The sequence below is a fragment of the Crocodylus porosus genome, unplaced genomic scaffold (assembly GCF_001723895.1).
Source record: "Crocodylus porosus isolate Cpor-Errol unplaced genomic scaffold, CroPor_comp1, whole genome shotgun sequence".
NCBI lineage: Eukaryota > Metazoa > Chordata > Crocodylia > Crocodylidae > Crocodylus > Crocodylus porosus.
In genome coordinates this window covers 855,553-877,943 of record NW_017728893.1, presented here as the reverse complement: position 1 = coordinate 877,943, position 22,391 = coordinate 855,553, and the positions used below count along the sequence as shown (strand labels likewise).

At 61.4% G+C, this 22,391-nt stretch overlaps 2 protein-coding genes across 3 annotated transcripts in view; both read right to left on the bottom strand.

Annotated features, from left to right (window-relative positions):
- Positions 1-11,388, bottom strand: part of INSRR (insulin receptor related receptor) — a 17,658-nt gene extending 6,270 nt beyond the window's left edge. The window contains exons 1-9 of one of the 2 annotated variants that reach the window (XM_019555751.1): positions 11,152-11,388; positions 6,998-7,552; positions 4,381-4,693; positions 3,988-4,130; positions 3,579-3,723; positions 2,436-2,650; positions 1,839-1,965; positions 807-1,045; positions 353-520 (exon numbers count right to left, since the gene is read on the bottom strand). In XM_019555751.1, coding sequence (XP_019411296.1) covers positions 353-520; positions 807-1,045; positions 1,839-1,965; positions 2,436-2,650; positions 3,579-3,723; positions 3,988-4,130; positions 4,381-4,693; positions 6,998-7,552; positions 11,152-11,248 — 2,002 coding nt within the window. In that variant the 5' untranslated portion in view covers positions 11,249-11,388. Of the gene's footprint in view, positions 1-352; positions 521-806; positions 1,046-1,838; positions 1,966-2,435; positions 2,651-3,578; positions 3,724-3,987; positions 4,131-4,380; positions 4,694-6,997; positions 7,553-7,678; positions 8,165-11,151 lie in introns of those variants that run through there. The other variant, XM_019555762.1, reaches the window with a different exon arrangement.
- Positions 11,389-12,867: 1,479 nt separating this feature from the next.
- Positions 12,868-20,001, bottom strand: LOC109324012 (death-associated protein kinase 2-like). The gene is made up of 12 exons (XM_019555736.1): positions 18,160-20,001; positions 17,440-17,552; positions 16,571-16,792; positions 16,172-16,310; positions 15,769-15,898; positions 15,265-15,313; positions 14,962-14,988; positions 14,475-14,627; positions 14,305-14,350; positions 14,063-14,152; positions 13,813-13,896; positions 12,868-13,677 (listed from the first exon to the last, which is right to left on the bottom strand). The coding sequence occupies exons 1-12, from the start codon at positions 18,226-18,228 to the stop codon at positions 13,597-13,599; spliced, it is 1,203 nt and encodes a 400-aa protein (XP_019411281.1). The 5' UTR covers positions 18,229-20,001; the 3' UTR covers positions 12,868-13,596.
- Between the last annotated feature and the right edge of the window lie 2,390 nt (positions 20,002-22,391).

Sequence of the window (22,391 nt, the reverse complement as noted above, 5' to 3'; positions counted from 1 at the left end):
CCCCTAGTAAGCCCCGCCCCTTGGGACTACACCTTAATAAGCCCCACCCTGAGCATCTCCTGTAAGTCCCTTGGGACTCCACCTTCATAAGCCCCGCCCCCGGCATCCCTTGCAAGTCCCACCCCCTGGTACCCCTTGGAAGCCCCACCCATTGGAACTCTACCTTCATAAGCCCCACCCCAGGCATCCCTTGTAAGCCCCACCCCTCCACCTAGGTAAACCCCGCCCCCTGGCATCCCTTGTAAGCCCCAGGTCTGGGTAACCCTGCCCCCTGGCACCCCTGCTGGGTAGGGAGGACCCAGGCGCGTAGCCCATGGCAGGGAGGTGGCCCCTGGCGCCCGCCCGCGCTGACCTTTGTGGCAGTAGTCGTTGACATAGAGGTCGGCGTCCTCCGCCAACTGCTGCCACAGCACCAGGTAGTAGGTGATGTTCCCGTTGCGCTGCGTGGGCGGCTTCCAGCGCACGATGATGTGGGACGAGGAGTTGGACATGGAGATGACATCCCGTGGCACTGTCGGGGCTGTGGGACACCACGGCATGACCCCCCCGCATCCCCTCTGCATCCCCATCTGCCCCTGTTCTTCCCTGGGGGCCTGATCCTGCCTAGGCCTGGGTCATCCATAGCACCCCTGCGCCCTCTACCCCGGCAGAGGTGCAGAAGCTCCCAGGATGGGGCCCTCACCCTGGAGGATCTGCACCCAGGACCCAGACCTCACTTGCCGCAGCTCCATTAGCTGGCAGCGGTAGCTGGTTGTTATCCTCTGAAGCAACCTAACAGGTAGTGGGACGTGCCCTGGCACCCCTACCTGCTGGCAGGGTGCGGATGTAGACCACCTCGCTCTGTGCCCCATAGTTGCGGCCTTCCTCTGCCGTGGTGAGGGGGATGGCGCGGACAAAGAGGGCATACTGCGTCCAGGGCTTCAGGCCCAGCAGTGCCACACCGGGGTCCTGGTCGCTGTGCAGGGGCAGCTCTACATCCACCACGTTCCAGCTGTGAGCCCCGCAGGCGTCTTGGCCCACATACTCCGTCACGTTCTGGAAGGGCCTGGACCACCCCACCCCCCCAGCGGGGATCAGCATATGGAGGGCCACAAACTCCCCTCCTCCCGCCTCCTGGCTGGGACTCGGCCCCCTCCTACGACTGCTTGCAGGACAGAGATGCAGCTGCCTCTGGGATCTGATGGCCCCAGATGCACAGCTGGCTCTGGGGTGCGGCATGGCACCTGCTTCACACCTCTGCATCCCGTATGCACATACATGATGCAGCCACATCTGGGGAGGGAATGGGATGCAGCAACCCCACCCTGGTGCAACACTTCACAGGATCCTGAAGCCACTGCTGCATCACATACACCCATGCATGATGCAGCCACTTCTGGAGAGGAACGGCATGCAGCAACCTCACCCCAGTGCAGCATTTTGGGATGCCAAAGCCACCTCTGCATCATATATGCACATATATGATGCAACCGCCTCTGGGGAGGGAATGGTGTGCAGCAACCGCACCCTGGTGCAGTGCTTTGGGATGCCAAAGCCACTTCTGCATCCCATATGCACATACATGATGCAGCTACCTCTGGGGAGAAAACAGCATGCAGCAACCCCACCCCACCAGCCCAGGCAGAAAGAGGGGAGCCCTGGGGTGCCCTAAGGCAGAGCCAAGCCTGCCAGCTGCCTCTTGACTGACTCAGGGTGGATGGGGGAGGTCCACAAGGACCCCATCCATCCTGCATTCCTGCGAATGCTGTAGAGGAGCAGCATCCCCACCGGGCATCGGGGGCTGTGGCCTTTTGGGGGGGGTGGGGAGGGGAGTTCTTTCCCGAGTCCTGGGCACTCACGACTCCTTGTAGTAGACGATGAAGCTGAGCAGGTCGCGGTACTCAGGGGGGCGGTACCGCTCCCACTGCAGGAAGATGCGGTCGGACTCAGTGATGTTGGAGACGAAGCGCAGCCGCTGGGTCTTGCCTACAATGATAGAGGCAGGCGGCTCGGGGTTGGCAACTGTGGGCATAGAGATCTACCACCTCCCCTGCCCTGGGATGCACTGAGACTTACCCAGCTCATGCATCTACCACCCAGGTCAGGACAGAAGGGGGAGACCTCCCCGGACCTAACGGAGTGGGGCAGTATGATTGTCCCTTTTGCATGCATTGGTGTGTCTGTGTAGACACAGGTATGTGCTTGCGCGTGTGTGTGGGTGTGAGTGCATGCTATCTGAGTGCACTGTGTGTGTGGGTGTGGGTGTACAAGTGTGCATGCTTCTGTGTGTGTGCCTGGGTGCAAGCTGTCTGTATGAGTGCGCTGTGGGCGCGTACAAGTGTGTGTGCAGGGGGGGGAATGGTGGTGCTGACGGCAAAAGGGGTGGAAAGGACCGTGGCAGAAGGGCACTGGATGGCAACCCCCCACCCCAGGTGGGTAAGGGCAGGGGCACTCACAGCTGGCGCGGTCCCCATTGGTGCGGGGGTTGATCTCAGCCTTGTTCTGCCGACCCTTGGTGCCTGTGACCTCCTCCATGCGGTAGATCTCAGCCAGGCAGAGCTTGGGGTTGAAGGCGAAGTACATCTTGCCCACGGGGATGGAGAGCGTGTGGTGGCCCCAGTCCCACAACTGCTGCAGGTTCTGGTTGTCCAGCACATATAGGGTGTAATTCCTGCAGCCGGGGGGAGAGGGGCAGGATCAGATGGGGTCCCCAGAGAGCAGGTCTCACACACACACACACACACACACACACACACACACACAGGAGTATGCGCAGAAGCACAAACACTTGTGCAACAGAGCATCCACGTGCTCACACACACAGAGTACACTCATACCAGTATCATGCACCCAAGTGTGTAGGAACATCCACACATGTGCACACAGTGCATTCACATGTGTGGAGCAGCCACTTACACAGAAGCAAATGCACACTGCATGCACAGCAGGCACCCAGGCACATGCACACACACACAGAAGTACACACATTTGTATACACATGCAGTGCGCTCACACAGACCGCATGCACACAGGCACGTGCACACACGATTTTATATACATACAATGCACTCAGACAACATGCACCCACGCGTATGCACACACACTTGCACACACACTTGTATACCCACACGCACAATGCACTCAGCATGCATCCACACACAGAAGCACACATATGTGTATACACATACATGCCAATGCATACAAAAGGGACAATCGTACCACACACACACCCTAGCAATGTGCACATATGCACACACAGAAGTAATGCATACATACAGACAATACACACACCTTGCAGTGTGCTCACATACCAAGGCAGAGATGTGGGTGGTCACCCCCACACACTTGCACACAAACCCCTTTCACACACGCACATACAGATGCCACGTGTCCCAGTGTCTTGCACACCCACGCCAGGGCACCCTGTCCTGCAGCCTCCCACCCCGTCCCTGCTACCCCTGCCCAGGAGCAGATCCCTGGGCCCCGGGCACAGCTGTGCTCTCCCACCCAACAGGCCTGATGCTTAGAGGAAGGCACCAGCCCCACCAGAGCCCTGCAGCTCCCAACCAACTGAGGAGGGGGTGGAGGGGGCCTCTCACCCGTCCACCATGGAGTCCCCACGGATGAGCTTGAGGTTCTTGAAGAAGGACAAGGAGACGAGGGCGAAGGAGTGCTTGATCTTCAGGAAGCCCGTGATGGTCTCAATGAGCCCCAGGCTGCTCTGCAGCTCGGAGGCCAGGTTGTCTGGGCACAGAGAAGGCAAGAGCCCATCAGGGGGGTCCAGGGGAGGGGGGCAGGGCTCCTGGGTTCCATCCCACCCTCACCCCAAGCGTGCTGAGACTCAGCGAACTTGTCCACCCATGGGCATCGCTGCTGAGGGGCAAGACTCAGCTTCCCCCCACCACCGCCCTGCCACCCCTTCCAACCCTGGCAGGCTGGAGACATGGGGGGATGGGATGTGGTGTGGGGTAGTGGCAGAGAGCAGGGCAGGGGGCAGGGAGCACTCACAGCCCCGGCGGATGTTGAGGATGAGGCTGCCCTCGAGGAGGGTGCAGCCGGCCAGCTCCTGTGCCGCCCGCGTGGAGTCGATGGTCTTGGTGCCCACCCTGCACTCCTTGGGGCACAGCCCCTCGCACCTGTGGCAGAAGATGCTGCAGGAGAAGGCAAGGGTAGGGAGTCACAGGCACAGCCTCCGCTGGACCCCCCTGCCCCAGCCAGGGGTGCAGGGCACAGAGCGAGCGTGGGACACCAGATCCATGCCCTGACTCCCTGCAGAGAGGCATGGAGCCTAGGGGCTGGGACGGGCCCTGGATGTAACCACCGGGGTGCAGCTGCAGTAGGAAGCATCTGGATTTGGCCCCAGGGTTAGATGTATAGGGGTAGTGTTTGGTGGGTGCTGACCTGCTCTCATTGCGGCTGTAGCCAGGCGGGCACTCGGAGAGGCACTGGTGCTGGTGGATGACGAACTTGGAGGCGTCGCGCGGGTTCTCGGAGACCTTGCGCAGGCTGGCACAGTACTCGGCCGTCACACAGCGCCAGCCCTCGTACTGGTAGGTGCGGGCCGGGCAGGCGGGCAGGCAGCGTCCCTGGAAGCGGAAGTGGCGGCAGGCCACACAGGCCCCGCTGTCCCGCGCCCGGCTGCAGCCCCCCAGGCACTCCTCATGGCAGCACTCCCCAGTCACGGTGCAGGCCCCGCCGGCCCCGCACGGGCACACTAGAGGCAGCAAGAGAGCAAGAATTAAGTGCTCAGGGGATGGGGATGGCATCAGCCTCTTTGCTCTCCCCAGTGACTTGCTTCCTGAGTCTGCTGAGAGCCTGAAACAAGAGCTTTGCTGCACTCCCAGCTTGGAAGACTGTGGGAGTCTGTGTCCTGAAACAGCAGGGATCTGAGGGATGGGAAAGGGGAGAAAGAGAGAGCGGGGTAGGAAGGGCAGGAGTGGAGGAATGGATAGAGGGAGGGGAAGCAGGGATGGAGGGATTGCCCTGTGTGTATATGGAGGCTGCAGCTGATAAGGATCTGTGTTGACAGTGTATACCCCATGGCAGGCTGTCTGTTTACAGAAAACCAGCTGCAACCCGGGCTGTATTTACCCCTCCGCTGGGCAAACACGGCAGCAGGGCCCTGGTGGATACACAATGGGTCTGATTACACCCGCAGCTGCAGGGAGCCTTGGCCCCAGCCTCTGCTGCCTCTCTGGGGGGCTGGGACAGAAACCCAGACAGGGCTGGGATGGAGGAACCCAGACCTCAGGGCACCCCAAGGCTGTACCTCTGCACCCCATCCCACCCACACACACATGCTGTCTCCCAGGGACCCCCCACTCCCCCCTCTCTCTCTGCGTTAAGCTCCTTTTAGCGACGGCCACGTTGAATTGTCACCTCCTGCTGGGACATGCCCAGGAGAGGAGAAGCCGCAGTGACCCCGCGGGTCCCTAGGACAGTTTGTAGCTCCTGTCTCTGGGCACTTGTACACGGTCTTGATTTTGTCTAGATAAATATATTCTTTGGGGTTTTTTGTCTCTCCATAATGATCATTTGTAGAAACATGCTGATGCCAGCCCAGGCCCCGCTCTGGACCTCGGAGCTGCTCAGCCCACAGGCATCTCCTCCACCTGCCCTGGCGGTTTTTCCTCTTTGCATCTTTACCCAGTGTCCACCGGCACCGGGTGCCCAACGTGAGAGCAAACAAACTTGCCACTGCAAAGAATAGATCCTCTGGAGCCCAAACTAAACCTTTCCAGGTGCACAGGGCCAAGAGCACTAGCAGGTTCCTCTTCTCCCTACGAGGGGCAGGACGGCAGAAGAGGTGGCCAGAAAGGCGGAGCCCCTCGTGGGTTTTAAACATGCTTCTCTCCATAGGGAAACACTTTCTAACACTCCTGGTAGAGGACAGGGCATTATACTCGGCTAACTGGATTTGCTCCACCACTCCCAGTGCAGGAACCAACTGTTTCTTTACCACCTCAGTACAATCCCAATTGCAAACCCAGTTAGACCACTTTAAAGCCCCATACTTTCTAAGAGCATTAGAAAGTATTTCCCTAGGGAGAGAAGCACATTTATACTGGGCTCACAGCATCCCCCTCCACCCTCACCCTGGCTGGAAAGGACATTCCCCCTTGAATTATTATTTGGGATGGACTGGGTGATATCTTGGCCCCACTAAAATCAATGCCACGGCCCCACAGGCTGATAGTCAATCAGGGCTTTCCTTTGTAGCAGTCTGTACCGGTGCACTCTGCATTTAATAGGATTAAATGATATTCCCTTCACATTTTGGGATGCACTATGGCGGAGCCCAGAAACCCCAATCGGGGTCCTGATTCTGAGTGCAGACACAGGGCCTGATTCTGGGTTGCTCCAAGCTTTAGGCAGAAAAAGGGCCTTGGCATCACCCAACTTCTCACCCTAGCTCAGGAGAGCTGCCAGTCCACGATGGTGCCCCGGGCAGCACATAGCAGAATTGCATGATCTGTGACGCACGCACACACCTCATACCACCTCACCCATGAATCCCACTTTCCTGGGCCTGTTTGTAACAGCACGGCTGCAGAAGTGCAGCCACCTCTGGGGTGGCTCATCTCCCCTCTGCAGGCTGGTTAAACCATTGGAAAGGGTTTAGAAAACCTGAACATAAGCAGCATCAGAGTGGGTGAAACCCATAGTCTGTCTAGCTTGAGATCCTGTAGGCCCGTCTCCGACAGCGGCAGGACTGGATGCAATACAGAGACCGTGCTGACTCAGATCTCCCTCCATCCCCTCTTCAATAACCTCTCTGGCCCCCATTATTGGGTTAGAAATGCCTGAGGGAATGTCTCCAAGCATCAAAAATAAAAGCTAGGATTTCCCCTGTCTTCGAGGGGCTGCGTTCTCCCATGGTACAATGCCATGCCCCTCTCTACAGCCCCCGTGATTTCCCCCTCCATTGCCTGGGTCTCCCCTCCCCAGTCAACCTTGCTCAACTTGCAGTGCCCACCCTGCTCAGCTTACAATGCCCGCCCGGTGCCCAGCTCCTCACCCCTCTGGCAGTAACTGGAGGTCCAACAGCGATAGTCCAGCTGCCCGTGGACACTGGTCTGGGCACAGGGCTTCTCCACATCCAAGATGCCAGGGCAGACATCAGCACACTCCTCGGCCAGCTTGTTCCCCACAATGTAGTTGTTCTCCAGGGCTGCCTCGGGCAGCAGCAGCCCCCAGTCCAGGGTGGAGAGGTGGCAGAGCTCCTGGTTGCGCTCAATGCGCACGGAGCCACGCAGCACGTGGGTGAGTCTGTGGAGGCCGATGTCGCGCAGGTGCGGCATCTCGAAGATGACCAGGGCGTAGTTGAAGAAGAGGCTGGTGCCACGGATGACCGAGAGGTTAGGGAAGAGGTCGCGCAGACTCTCCAGCCCATAGACGCGGAAAAGCAGCAGGTACTCGGTGACCATGACCAGGCGCGGGAAGCTCAGGCCCCGGAAGTCCTCGGCGCCCGTGGTGAACATGAGCAGGATCTGCAGGTTGCCCTCCACGATGGTGCAGTTCTCCAGCTTCCGCAGCTGTGAGGCGTCGTTCCGGATGTCCATGCTGCTGCAGACTGCAAGAAACAGGGGTGAGGGCCTGGGACACCCTGCCACTGATGACCGGGGCGGCCGTGGCCAAGTCCCTTAGCTCAGAACAGAAGAATTGCCAAGGACCGAGTCAGCCTGTAGGTCCACCTCACCCAGTCTCCTCTTTCATACCGGGGCAGAGAAGTCACAGAGTTGTGGGGCTGGCAGGGACCTCCCAGGGTCACATCTAGTCCAACCTCTGCTTGAGGCAGGATCAGACCTGCTCTTCATAAGTGAACAAGATCTGACCATGGTCTTTTCCCGCTTGCAGCCTCCAACACAGGAAGCTAGAAGGGTAAATGCTTCCAGGGCCAGGGGCTACTCAGCCACCATAGGGGGCAGACACAGCCTAGGATAGGACCTTGCTGGGGTCATCCCAAAGCTGTTTCATGGAGGAGATAGAAGCTGCCAATGACCAGGGCATCTGACTCTGAAAAAATCAGCCCTCCAAGACTCCCCAAGACATCATTTTGTGGATGGAAAAGCTTTCGCTGGACCCCTTCCCAGCCACATCCTGGATATCACCCCCAGAACTGCCTTGCATGCACCCCCACCTCCCAACACTGCCAGACCCCACCTGGCAGCCCCTGCTGGCACTTCATGGCCCCCGAGTCCCTGTCTGGCGCATGTGGCCTCTGTTTACGGAGGGACTCTCATCGCCTCCCACAGCCATGTCAGCGTTGCAACATCGGCGTGCATGCGAAGCCGGCGCCGTGCACAAAGATAACATGTTCCTGGCAGCTTCCCTGGCACGTTGGCCCAGGGTTTTAGACAACAATGTCACAAGGGCTCAAGAGGGCAAAGCCTGCCCAAGACTGCAGCCCCTGCGGGCATGCATGGAAAGAAAACATGCACCTTGCTTTCGTCCTTGGGGTACTTTGCTGCTCTGTCGGCCAGCGTGCTGGGCTAGGGGGCCCCAGCGGGATCCAGCTCCATGCCAGGTGCTGACCCGTGCAGCATGCAGACTTGTGCAGAGGCTGGCAGAGATGCTGGTACAATACACTGCCATTCCCCAGCTAGCCTCAGGACAGACAGCAGCCAGGACTGCATGCCCAGGGGCCACGCAGAGCACTGCACTACGGGATAGCTGAGCCTCCAGGGCCCTTGCTAGCTGCAAAAGTTCTAGGAGGGGTAATTTTAAAGGCACTTTCTTTCCTCTGACGAGCCCTGGCAGAGCTGGGGTGCTAGGTCCTGATGCATGTGGGTACAGGGTAGAAGAGATACCAGGCCACACCCCACCCAGGGCAACCCCCAGCCTGAGCTGCCTGCAGCACCCAGCTCCCAGGGCAGCCTCTTACCCAGAGGAGAATTTACTGTAAACACCAGGAATCAACATGATGAACTTGGCTTTGAGCCCAAACATGTTGCAGGCTGAGGCGGTGGGGGCTCTGCCAGCCCCGCATGGCCAGGGAGAGGCCAGCGGGGACAGACAGGGGCCACGGGCTCCCATCTGTGCCATGCACCTGGGAGGGGAGGGAGCAAGTTCTCCAGGGGGGCGTGGGGGGCTCAGGGGGGCTCACCTGGCATCAGCCTAAGAAACTAGAGTTTCCTCTGCATTTCCCTATCATGCCTCCGCCCCAGGTGCCATCCCTGGCAGGGGAAACACCATGTATCTGGGTCCATGAAAGCAGTTTTTCTTAAGTGTTCCCAGGGATAACTGTTCTTCTGGCATGTTTTAGAGCCCACTGAGATGTTGGGGCTTAAAGACCACTTTATGGAAATGGGAGGCTCCTCCCTAGCTTGCTCCTGTGGCTGTATAGCTGAGGGCAGGTGAAACTTGGGGGTATCCAAACCCCAAGCCTCCAGGCTTGGGCCTGCACATAGGACTCCTGGCAAACGATTTGGAAACATCTGAAGCCCCTGGCTGGGGTGAAGGACATTTGTCGGTTGTAGGCCACTTATGGTTCTGGACTGACCCAAGGATTTGGACTTGATTTGGGCGATTTGGCTTGGAATAAGAATGTATTTATTTATTTTAAAGAAAAAGCTATCCCCACCAGCCCCCAGAGCAGGCTACATACCTTCCTACAAGCCTGTAGCCCCAAGATCCCTTGCACTCGAGCCTGGCTTGGCCCTAGGGTGCAGCAGGGTAGGCACAGCTGCCCTGGCACCCAAGTTGGGCTCCGTAGCACTCCATCTGCAGGGGTGCAGAGCCCAGGAGCCAGTCAGGGGTGCATGGCATCGCCTGATCCCCTTTGCCCTAGTTGTGGTCCCTGCTGCCCCCCTCCCTGCCTTTCGGGCACAGCGCCAGCCACAGCAGTGGGCACCACGGCAGCACCTGCCACAGCAGGTCGTTTTCCCAGCGCTGTTGGGAGCAAACAGGCCGCGGCTGGGCAATTACTGCCATCACTCATTAACCGCGCCAGCCCCGGGGCCAGGTCTGCGCCCGGCCTCCTCCGTGTACCGCAGCCAGCGCGCGGTCCCCCCACAGGGTCCATCCAGCCCCATCAGGGGTCAGATCCTGCTCTTGTTTGCACGGCCCTGACTCTGGAGTAGATCCAGGGGCCTGGCTGCTCATGGGGCGACCCTCGTCTCTCGTGACTCCAATGGGGAAACCGAGGAATGGGAAGGCAAGGCTACTCAGGCCCCTAACTACAGTGCTGAGACCCCAGATGGCAAATACTCATCCACGATGCTGGCCCATCTTCCTGGCGCCCTGAAACACCCCTCCTGGCTCTCTCCTCCGATCCGCCCCAGCCTGGCCCTCACTGCTCGGCCGCCTTCGATCCCAGTGCCGTTGACATCATCCCCCCTACTTCTGCTTAGCTACAATTTTCCGCTTTCCCATCTCTTTCCACTGCTCCCTGCCCCCCTGAATTATTTATCCGTCTCCACCTCACTCTCCCTGCTGCCATCGCATCCTTCCCAGCACAGCCCAAAGGCCGGTGAATTGCAGCATCTCCCCCCTGCCTCCCAACCCATCTCATCTCCTTTCACTGCAAGGTGTTGGGGTCCCTGGGGATTATCCAGCCAGGCCCAGGCACCAGGTCCTGGGCTTTGGTACCCGAGGCCTATTTGCATGGGAACAAGAGCAGGTCGGGGTGTGGGGGTAGGGTGGAGACAGCTTTGGGTTCTGGAAAACTCATGATGCTGCAGGCTCATGGCACCGTGTAGCTCAGGTACAAATGATCTGGACTCCAGGTTCAAATCCACCCCCCCCACACACAGACCCCAGGCACAGACAGCCCTCCAAGAGCCAACAACCTTAAATGACAAGAGAAAGGAAGCTATTGCCCCACAAGGCAACCGAGGCACAGGGAAGCAAAGAGACTTCCCCCAGGTCTTGGTGGGTGCTGGTGGCAGAGCTTCAAGGCCCCCCAGCGCGCTTGGTGCTGCACATACCCAACCTCAAGGTAGCCCCTTCTCCAGGACCTTGGTGGCTGGAGTGGAAACAGAGGCCCAGAGAGTGACCCGAGGGCACCCAGAAGAGCGGGGGGAACCCACATCTCTGACCCTTGCCATCTCCAGCATCCCAGAGGCATCTCCCCTCTCCTCCCTCACCCAGGGGCTGCACAGAGAGCCCCCTTAAGCCCCGCCTGTCTATCCAGGGACCACAGGCTGCATCCCCAAGCTGGCTGGTACTTACTTTCAGAGGTGGCCTGAGCAGGCGCCAGTGGGAGGAGGCTGAGGACCAGCAGGGCTCCCCAGAGATGCAGAGCACGGGGGTGCTGTGTGGCCCCCATGGCCCACAGATGCCCCCACGGCTTGAGACTGCAACGCGGACGCCCGTCCTGGGCAGGGCACGGGGGTCCCTCACTGCCCCCTCCCCTGATCCTGGCGTGCAGGTGTGTTCCCCCGGGCTCTCCAGCACACCTGAGCGTGGGAAGGCGCTGCCCGCGCCAGCCCCAGATGCAGCGGGGTGGAGCCAGGGCTGGGCTCCCACCTGCTCTGGATGGGGGTGGGCAGGGGGGGTGCCAGGCACTAGCCAGGCACAAGAAGCCGGGGCTGGGCCCTCAGCACTTGTGTTTGCAAATGTTACACACAAAATATTTAGCCTGACAACTGAGCCGGGCTGGGTACGGCTGGGAGGGGGGGCTTGTTTGGGAAATAACAAGCTAGGAAGGGAAGCGGCAAGGCCACGGCCCTGGGGACAGGCCGCCAAGCTCGGCCATGGGAAACTCCTTCAGGCACAGGGTACCGGGGGTAGAGGGACCTGGAAGCAGGGGGGATGTTCAGCTGGGTCCCACCTGGGTTCTCCCTACACTGCAACCTCGCCCCTGCCAGCCTCCATGCCTCGGTTTTCCCCTCCTTGCTCCAGGGAGGACGCTAGGCAGGGGGGCTGCTGGCTGGCGCAGAGACAAGACAGGGCCACACCGGTGGTGAAGCAGCTGCTGGAAGTCCAGGGGCTTTTTTCCATTGCAACACACTGGGCAGGAGGGAGGGGGCAGCTTCTTTGCTCAATCACCTTGCACAGGAAAAGAGCAGAGCAGGGCTCCCAGGCCAAAGGTGAACCCCAAATGTCTGGGAGCTGAGGCCATGGGGTGTCTCACCAGCCCCATGCACCAGACCCAGATTACAGGGGTTCCTGGGCAGCAATGGTGACCTTGAACCATAGCCCACACTGCCTACACGCACGTGTCCCCTCCCCAGACACTCATGTCACCTCCTCCGACACCACCAGTTCAGTCCTAGGATCCCTCCTGGGACCTCCTCCCAGGGGTGGGGGCAGCTACTGATCGAGCACCTGCTGCAGGAACAAACTGCAGCCCCAGAGCCACGTCGATGCCTCTCCAGGCCAGGGGGTCACAGCATGGACATCTCCGTGGCCAGCTTCCCCCCACAGGAAAGTCCCCAGCAGGTCCAGCCACCGCTGTATGCCTCCGATGGCCCCGGGCCAGAAGGGAGGGGAGGATGGGAAAGCAAGGGGACAGAAAGAGACCTTTGTAATGGAGCAGGGCCCTCCAGTGCCAGGTCCGTGCCCAGCTGCAAGCCAGGGAAAGAGCATCTCCCACGAGTGCACAGAGCCAGCACTCGGATCAGGGACAGGGGGGCCAAGCCCAGTCCTGACTGCATCCCGCTGGGGCAGTGAGGACCCTGGGGACCCCAAGCTGCCTTCCCATTGCATGGGGCAGGGGCAGCCCCCCACAAACCCCCCAGCCCAGCCAGCCTGCAGACGCAAGATGGAAATGCCAGCTGCTATGAGCGGGGCAGGAGTGCCCTCGCGTGGCAGCTGCTAGGAGGACACCTTCCCTCTACCCAGCACCGGCTGTGTGTGTGTGTGTGGGGGGGGGTGGGGGGGGGTGTCCTGCCCCCCACCCCCAATGGAGCCAGCCCAGCCAGGACACGGGGCAGGGGGTGGGGTCCATGTTTATTCCTTTAAAAATAAAACAGTCCAGTGGGGAAGGGGAGACACATGCAGTGAGGGGGGGGGCTCAGCACCCTCCCATCCAGGAGCTCCCCCCAGCTGACCCGAGGCCTATTAAACCTCCGAGTGCTGCCATGCAGTGCAGTGCAGTGCAAGCGTAGCAGTGATGAAGGGAGGGGGGAGCCGTATTTCCCCCACCCCCACAGTGTCACAGTGTGTAGACCCCACTAAGGAAGGGAGGGGGGATGTTTAGTGGAGGATTAACCCCGCATGCACTGGAGGAAAGAAAGGGGGCAAATGGGACTCAGTGCAAGTGAGTGGGGGAGTGGCATGTCCCCATGTGCCGTCTCGAAAGGGACCAGGGGGTGACAGACATCCCAAGGGACCCCCAGAGGTGGGAAAGGGAAGGTGCTCCTGGTTGGGGGGTGCACAGCAGCAGTGGTGGGGGTGTCTCTTGCATTGCTGCTCACTATTCAAAGTTAAACACCCCCCCCTTCACATACCCCGTCTGCCTTGGGGAAGCAGGAGATGCCCTCAGCACCCCCCTGCCCTCTAGGATGGAGGGGAGCCTGGATCAGGCCCCCAGCCCCAAAGTCCATGCCCCTTCCTGCCGAATGGATCCCAGCCATTGGGGGCAAGCACAGGTGCCCACCCTCCCTCCAGGCTGGTGCTGCCTCCCAAGGAGGCTGGGGGTCCCAGGAGCCACCGGAGCCATGGGCAGGGCCATCAGGAGCAGCTGCTTCTCCGCCGGCGCAGCAAGGTCACCGGGCAGGTGGGCTCGTCCTCCTGGTCACTCTCACAGCTGCGCTGCAAGGGGACAGGAGGGTCAGGTGGGGGGGCACAGGGGGCAGCCATGGCCTGGGGGCATCAAGCCTGGCTCAGTCCCCCCAGGGGCTGCACTGACCCCCAGCCCCAAGAGGGAGGCACCCCCTGGGCACATACCAGGGGCTCGTCAGCCTTGCTCTGGTTGCACAGGAGCCTCATGCGGCAGAGGCGGTTGCAGGCGGACACCATGTTGTAGGAGAGCTGCGGGGTAGGATGCATGCTTACACAGGTAGACCCCCTCCCCTTGCCCCCAGCTCCTCTCCAAGGCCATGGGAGCCCTTCCAGGCCTGGCCTCTCCTGCCACAGACGTGCAGGACACAGCTGCTGTTTAGGACGGGGACAAAGAGGACTCTTGGGACCCCTTTACCTTCCACTTCCTGCGGGCATTGAACTTGCGGAAGTTCTTCATGTTGATGGAGGACCGACTGCGGTTTGCAACCTGCTTCCGGTTCAGGGGCTGGTGGAGTGGGGCATGCGAGGGGTCACTGCCCTGGTGCCCGCTCAACCCCTTCCAAATCCCTCCCGGCCCTCACGGGCACCGGACACTGCCGGCAGCCCTTGCCCTGCCCCAACGCCTTGGGGGGGTCCCACGTGCACTGTGCCCCTTACCTTGATCCAGGGGTGGACGAGGCACTCGGCCGCGGTCATTCGGTCCCTGGAATAGAGTTTGGCTTCTTCACTGCCTCCTCCCCACCCCGCTGCCGCCCCACAGAACTGCCCCCTGCTCCCCCCACTTGCGGAAGAAATACAGGGGACCCTCCACCAGACCCAGGCCTCACCCTGGCTCCTTGACCAGCAGCTGGCTGATGAAGTCCTTGGCCATCTCACTGGTCTGGCTGAAGTACTTGTTCTCGAATTCGTAGCTGCCAGCCACCACATTAGTTAGGGTCTCGGCATCTGTCTCGCCCTGGAAGGGCGACATGCCGCTCAGCCTGGTGGGGGGGGAGATAGGCCCATGAGGCTGTGCAGAATGGACACCCCCCATGCCTGCATGGCCAGGTGGTCCCCTGGGTGAAACCCCCTTCTTCTGGCCAGCTTCCCCTGGGTCAACCAGGGGCCCCGATCCTGAGCTTCTGCAGATTGGAGCCAACAGCCCCCTGTGCTGGGCAGAGGGGGCTGGTTTCCCACGTCCCATTGACAAGGGGGCAGACCATGGGACTGGGGGGTCTCTAGATCTCCCCACTCCACACCAGGACTCCCTGGGGTGGGGATTTACGGCTGAAGCTAATGAGTAGGGGAGGCACTGCCATGGCCCTGGGCACTCACAGGATGTAGGTGATGACCCCGATGCTCCTGAAACAGATAGAGATGTCCCAGGTAAGCCCCCCGCAAGGGCTCTGTGCCCCCCACCCCAGGCTGGTGGCTGGACCAGAGGACACAGCGGGTCTTTCAAGGGCAAAGGACCTGACAGTCTCGCCCGGGCTGACATGGGAACCCCAGATTCACCTGCCCTGCCCCTACCCGCCAGCCCTCGAGAGGCAAGAGCACAGCTCGGGCCCTGGATGGCCACCACGGGGCCCCCCCCGCCCCACACACACACACATACACCCCCCCACCCAGGACACTTACCACATATCTGTAGCCGAGCTCAGCGGTTCATAGTTGATCACTTCTGGAGCTGCAAAGCGGAGAGGGAAAAAAACAGAAGTCACTTCTGGGGCTGGTACCTTACACCCCCTGGGGGTAATGAAGGGGTCTCATGGCCCCTCCTGTCTAGCTCATAACAGGGTCCCCCTGCCCCCCATGAGGCAGTAGCAATGGTGTGGCCCTTGGTCCAGCACCCAAGGAGCTCAGAGACATCGCTGGGGTGCTAAGCCCATCCCCTCCCCCTCTACATCCCCCTCCTCTTCAAAGCCCCCCCTCTGCCACGGAGCCCTTCTATGCCTCGTCTTCCACCACCATGTTCCACCCCAGAGGTGGCTGCATTTCCATTGCAGGCAGCTATTCCTCCATCTACCCACTGATGCCAGAAGCCACTGGTCACAGCTGTGCGGCAGGACGGGCTGTGGCACAGGTCAGTGCCAAAGAGCAGGGCGGGGGTAGAAAGCCCCGGTGCCCAGCCGGGCCCCTCACCAATGTACTGTGGGGTGCCGCAGAGGCTCTTGAAGGTGGTGCCATCCTCCAACTTCTGCGCCAGGCCAAAGTCGATGATCTTGATCTTGGGGTTGGGCACATCCTTCTCCAGCAGCATGATGTTTTCCGGCTGCGGGGAGGGGCAGGAGGCACCATGAGCCCCAGTCATCCCCCCCACCACATCTCCGTGGCCTCTTGGCACATCCCCTTGGCTGGAGGCAGGGGTGGGAAAGCCACATCCATGGCTGAGAGACCAAGCTAGAGCTGCCCTGGGGCCGCTCTCAGCAGCATGGCACAACAAGACGTGGCTCCGTGATGGGACCAGATCCCAGCACAGAGCACCCCTGGGATCAGCCCCCTCCCCAGGGCAGGGGCGGCAGCTCCAAGGGGAGGTGGGGGGCACCTTGAGGTCAAAGTGGGCGATGTGCCGGGAGTGCATGTAGGCGACTCCACACAGGATCTGCTCCAGGAACTCGATGGCCTCGGCCTCTGTCAGCATCTCTTTGGCAGCGATGAAGTCAAAGAGCTCCCCACCGCAGATCCTGGCAGAGAAGGGTGAGGGGTGAGCACCAGGGAGCACAGACATCCTGCACCTTTCACTGCCAGGACACAGCCAAGGGGCAGGGTCCCACCCCCAGGTCTGCTGCACCCTGGCCTTGGTGAGGTCCTGTCCCTGTTCCAGGCCTGTTTCCCTGTCTGGAAAATGGGGGGAGAGGGGCCGTGCAAGCATAGTGTGTGCTGATGTGGTGGGGGCGGGGGGCGAATCAGAGCCTAGCCCCACCCCCAATCCTGCAGCACTCACAGCTCCAGCACCAGCACCATCTCGGCCTTGCTGGCGAAGAGGTCGTACAGGCGCATGATGTTGGGGTGCTCGAGCTGCTGCAGGATGCCGACCTCACGCTCCACCTGCTCGCGGCCCAGCCCCCGGAGGCTGCCCCGGCACTTCCGCGTCTTCACAAACTTGGCGGCGTAGAAGGCCCCTGTCCCACGCTCTCGGCACCGCTTCACTACGCCAAAGTGCCCGCTGCAGGAGGGGGCAGAGTAAGGCAAGGCTCTGGCAGGTATAAGCAAGGCCCCCACCCTGTGCTATCCACTCCCTAGGCAGCAAGTCCTGGCTCCCAACCTCAGTGCTCTAACCACTAGCTCCCATTTCCCTCTCAAAACTGGGAGAGAACCCAAGAGTCCTGGCTCCCAGGTCTCCTAGCTCTTACCCACTAGGCCCTCTCGCCTCCCCAGGCTGCAGTAGAGCCCAGAAGTCCTGGCTCCTCATTTCTTTGATCCAACGACCCCACTCCCCCTTCCCACCCACAGCTTTGGGAAGAAGCAGGGCTGGGAACCAGGACTCCTGGGTTCACAGCTCGATTGAGGAAGGAGTCAGGACCTGGCTACAGCTGGCAGCCGTGGGAAGGAGCAGAACCCGGACCCCCCGGTTCTGCAGGGGGTTGGAGGGGAGTCCAGCGGCTAGAAGAGTTGCTCTGGGAAATGGCCGTGCTGGGCCAAGCCCAGACTCAGCTTACTGAGCTCAGGGCCCATTGACAGCGGGGAAGGCCGTGGGCCAAGAGCCCAGGGGGAAGAGGAAGGAGCGTGAGTAGATGATGTGGGCTGTGGGGTCAGGCAGCAGCTTCCGGCCACTTTCGCTTCCCTCTCGCCTTGGGCTCAGCCTGTGCTCACCTGCCCAGAGTCTCTAGCAGCTCATACAGCTCCTCCACATTCCCAGCTTTGAACATGGCCATGGCGTCAGTCCCCGTCACTAGCGCCTTGACATCCTCCGGGCAGCTGGACCCCTGCAATAGGCGCAGGCTGAGTGCTGGTGCCCCAGGATGCAGCTCAGACAGGGCCAAGCTGGCTGCAAAGGAAGGAGCTGCAAGGCCCAGGAGGCAGATCCAGCTCCAGCTACACCAAGGGGATGCAGGGAGGAGCAGCTCTCTAAGCACAGATCGAGGAGAGACACCAGGATCCCTGCGCCGGATCTTCCCAAGAGTGCCCAGTGCCCTTGGATCCCCTTGAGAGAAACCTCCCTGGGTGCAGACAGGAAGACCTGGCTCATCCCTTTCCCAGCCAAGTGCCCACTCAGCTGGGCTGGGCTCATGCCCACGTGCCCGGCAGCCAGGACAGGGAGGGAGCATGGGGAACCTGAGGGCCCGAAACAAGGCAGCTTCCCCCAGCACAGCCCGCAAGTTCACAGGCTGGGATCCCCAGCCCTGGTGGGCGAGGATGGGACTGGAGGACCACCAGCTGCTTCGAATGGCAATGAAAAGCCAAACCCTAGTGGCACGGAGCTGGGGGCTCGTCTACGGAAGGGAAGGAAGAACCTGAAGGCAGGGCTGGAGCCAGGAGCCCAACCCAAGGGAAACCAGATCCCAGCCACCAAGCCCCGCGGCTCTGGCTCACCTCCGCAGCACCCGTGGGGAGACTCGTGCCCCCCCCGGCAAGACCACCGGCCCTGCCACCCTCAGCCATGGGCTGCGAAGACAAAAGAAGGGTGCATTAGCTCAGGATGTGGGAACCGGAGCACAGATAACAGCTCACTGCTGCTCCCCGCAGACAGAGCACGGCCTGTTGCTCAGGAAGGACGAGGGTCTCCAGTGGGCGGTGGGGCTGTATTCCTGCCTCCCCCGGCAGGATGCCAGGGGGCGATGGCCGAGCACCACGGGGAGAGTCAAGACCTCAGGCCCTGGCTGTGGGGCGCCAGGACACCTGGGTTCTGTTCCCCCTCTGCCACTGACTTCTGAGTAACCTTGGTTATGCCCCTTCGCCTGGGCACAGCAGAGCCCCTGGTGCCTCAGTGGGTGTGGACCAGGCCTAGCTCTGCAAGCAGCACCTGGGAGAGCGGGGAATCCCCACCTGGAGCAGAACTTCAACCACGAAGTCAGAAACCTCTGACCAGGCGCAGGGGGAAGGTCTGCTGCGGCAAAGGCCGATGCTGGCTGTTCCCAGGGCCACAGAGCTCCCTGCCACCCGGGGAAACAGCTCTGCTTTCCAGGGGCTCAGGTGGGGGCTTTGGGGCAGGGGGCTCTGAGATGCAGCTGCGCCCTCCCAGGAGTCAGAAAGCAACGTGGTGGCTGCCCAGGAGACTCTGGCCTGGCCTGAAAGTGAAACCACCCACGAGGAGGAAGCGGCTTTAACGGCTCCGAGCTGGGGGGGCTCCTTCCCCCACTCAGTGGGGCCCAGCCTGAGTCACGACAGCAGGAGAGTTGGCTGCCTAAAAATATGGCAGCGAAGGCACCAGCACCTGCCGCTTCTCCAGGAGAACAGGTGCGTCACGGAGGAGGCGACGGAGGTGTCTGTCACACGCAGCTGCTGCCGTCGTGAGCTGCAGAGGAGCCTCCGCAGAAGAACCCCAATAGCTGTACAGGGCTTAGGACACATGCAGTAGCAGAGGGCAGCGAGTTCAGGGGTAGCACGAAAGCAAAGGTGCCCTGAGCCCGGCACTGCCCAGCCCCCAGCCCTGGGCCAAGCCGAGCTGGAGGGGCAGGGAGACGGCAACAGCCGAGCGCCAGGGCCAAACAACGCCCCATTGTGCGGGGCCCGGCCCTCGGCTCCTGGCACAATCGTCCACTGTGCCGGCGCAGCGGGTCTTGGGGAAGCAGAGGCGTGCAGGCTGCAACAGGCGCAGGGACGGCGAGTCCTTCGTGGGGTGGGTAGAGCACGGGTCCTGACCCCCTGTGCAAACCCAGGCCCCCCCCAGGGCTCCCTCCCCAAGACTTCAGGGAGAACCCATGTGCCCCAGCAAGTCCCACATTCCTGCTCTAACCACTACACCCTTCTCATGCCTCTTCCTACCTCAGTCCCAGGGGGATGGAGGTGCCAGCAGGGCAGCAGTGCCAATGGTGCCCTGGCATGGGTCCGGCTGCAGCCCCAGCTCCCTCCGGCCTCATTGGGGCATCTCCTGGGTCCATCTCATGGATACAACCTGGTGCTCCCAGGACCCCCTCCTGATCCCCCCCAAAGTGAGCCCAGGTGTAGGGGATTCTCCCCTCCCCAGGAAGAAGAGGTGACCCCGCAGACTGAGCAGGGAAGGGTTGGTAGGAGGAAGGTGCCCACCTCTCCTCTGCACTGCAGGGAGCCAAGACGCATCCAGCCAAGGCTGACCTTGCAGTGGGGAGGGAAAATCCCAGGTCGTAGCAGGACAGGGAGGACGGGAGGTAGCTGACACTGCAAAGCAGAGACATGCTGCAACCTTCCCCAGCACCGATCACATCCCCCCAGCCATGGATGTGCTCCAGGGGTCAGGAAGAAACCTCTAAGCTGCCAGGCTCTCTGCAGCATCCAGGGATGGGGCTGGACCCAGCCTTGACACCCCCCCCACCCCGGGCCTGTGATGCAGCCAAGCTGTGGACACAGAGATTTTATTTTTATGAGCATCTCTTAATCGAAGCCTTGTGTCCTCCACCCTCCTTCCCCCACCTTCCTGGCAAATGCCTTTGGATCTGGTAAGAAATCCCCACAGGGAGCCTCTATTTCCAGCCCCTTTGTTTCCCACCATCCGGGGCCAAGTATGCATTTTTGGGCCTGCTGCTGCCCTTTGGCAGGGGCTGGAAAACAGTCAGTTGCTCTTGCTCTGCAGCAGACAACAAGCCGCAGAAGCAAAGCACTGGGATGTTTTTATGCGGGGGAAACACAGGCCGGAGCTTTCTGGCTGCCTGTGGGGAGGGAAGTCCGATCCCCTGCTTCGCTCCGGGGCAGCGTTATGATCCGGCTTCTGTGGTAGGAAAGCGCAAGCCGCTCACACCTGCACACACAGGGCCAAGGTTGCTGCAGGGTCCCTATGGGGGTGGCTAAATGACTCTGCCAAGGTCATTTGGGACATCAGTGGCAGGGCAGAACCTGGGATCCAGCCACTGATGCCCCCAACACCGAGTGGCTTCTCCTCTGCTTCGCAGCCCCTCTCTGACTTTGCCCGGCACAGGCAGTCCTGGGAGCCCCTCTGGGACCCCCCCGCCCCTAGGAGGAGCTGCCAAGAGTGGGGGGGAGAGCCTGGAGGGCGCTGCACGCACCAGGCTCAGCTGTTTCATGGGGAAGAGGGTGCATCATCCTCCCACTGCTCCCTGGGGCAAATCCAAACACAAGCAAACACAGCTGGCGTGCGTGCGTGCGTGTATGGGGGGGTGCTCCACACCATCTCCTCCAGCCTGCACGCAACAGCCCACGGCGCTTTACACACACACACACACACTTCAACACCAGCCCCTCCACCATCACATGCAGTAACTCTGGCCAACGCAGCCCACACAGGGCCCCTCCATTTCCCACACGCTCACGATCACCTCTTCATGCCCGGCCATCTGCACGCGTGCACACCTGCACACCCACAAACACCCTTTCAACTCAACAGCACCTGGCGGGCTGCAAGGGGCATGCGCTCAAGGGCAAAAGTGTGTGCGCAAGAGCGTGTGTTTGCACACCGCCAACCCAGCTATGCCACAGCCCCCTTGTATGGCAGCACGCTCATACATCCCCCCAATATACTAGACTGGTAGCTATAGCTCCCTTTCCAGGCCCACCCACACACACCCTGTATAGACGGGGAGCTGAATCTCCCCTTTCACGCCTGCATACTATACACATATATACACTTATAAAAACACTCTTATGTGCACACCCCCCTGCCCTTACAAACCCTTATGCACACACACTCATGAACACAACTGCGCTGACCCCGAGCCCGGCACCCACCTGCGGGGCCGGTACCGGGCGCACCTGGGCGCAGGGGAGGAGCCAGCCCCCACCCCCGCCCCGGTAGGAGCCGGGGAAACTGAGGCACGGCGCCGCGGCAGCGGCATCTGCTCAGAGATGCCCATTGTACAGAGAGGGGAAACTGAGGCCGGGGGGAGGCCGCGACTTGCTTATGTCCCCCCACCCCAGCAAGGCGGTGGCAGAGGCGCTGTGCCTCCCCCCGCCCCAGCCTGCGGCAGAGAAGGAGCGAGCAGACGGCGGGGGCAAAGGCTGGGTTAGCCCCTGCAGCCCCCCGCCACCCCGGGGGCCCCGGGCAGCGCAGAGCTCCGCCTGCCCGGGGGCACCTCGCAGCAGCGGCCTGGGGAACCCCCCCCCCCCCGAGTTGCTGGGTTCTTTCCCTTCCCCCTCCGCGAAACCCGGGAGGCGGGGTCCGCAGCCCATCTCGGGGGAATTAACCCCCCGTGCGCCCATTTCCCAGGTGGGAACACTGAGACCCTTGCCCCACAAACAGTGCCCCTAGGCTCTGCTCTCCCCGCCGTCACCCCGGATCCAGCCCGCAGCCCACGCGGGGGGGCTCCTGCCCCCTCCCTCCAGCCGCAAAGCAGCGCCTGTCCCGGGCCATCGACTCCGGGCCCCCCCGAGCTCGGGCCCGGCCCCGGCCCCCGCCTCTGCGGTGGGTCCCGGGCGGAGACAAACAGCAGCTGCGCAGGATAAATATTCCCGGTTTGAATCAGAGGGAAGCAACCCAGGCCGCCCCCCAGCAACCGTGCCACGGGGAAACCGAGGCACAGGCAGCTGCTCCCCGCCGCCCCACGCAAGCAGCCCCGCATGCGGGGGTCTTTGCCAGGTGGGAGCCCCCCGGTCCCGGTCCCGGTCCCGGACCCGACCCCCGTCGCCTGCTCTCTGGAAGCACCCGGGGGCCAGGCAGCCGGCGGGGGGCCCGGCCC

Coding starts and splice junctions, on each gene's coding strand:
- LOC109324012 (XM_019555736.1), bottom strand. CDS start 18,228: ATGGCTGAGGGTGGCAGGGCCGGTGGTCTTGCCGGGGGGGGCACGAGT. Junction 15,899..16,171: donor TCGCCCACTTTGACCTCAAG/GTGCCCCCCACC, acceptor CCCTCCCCGCAG/CCGGAAAACATCATGCTGCT. Junction 14,989..15,264: donor AGCTCGGCTACAGATATGTG/GTAAGTGTCCTG, acceptor TATCTGTTTCAG/GAGCATCGGGGTCATCACCT.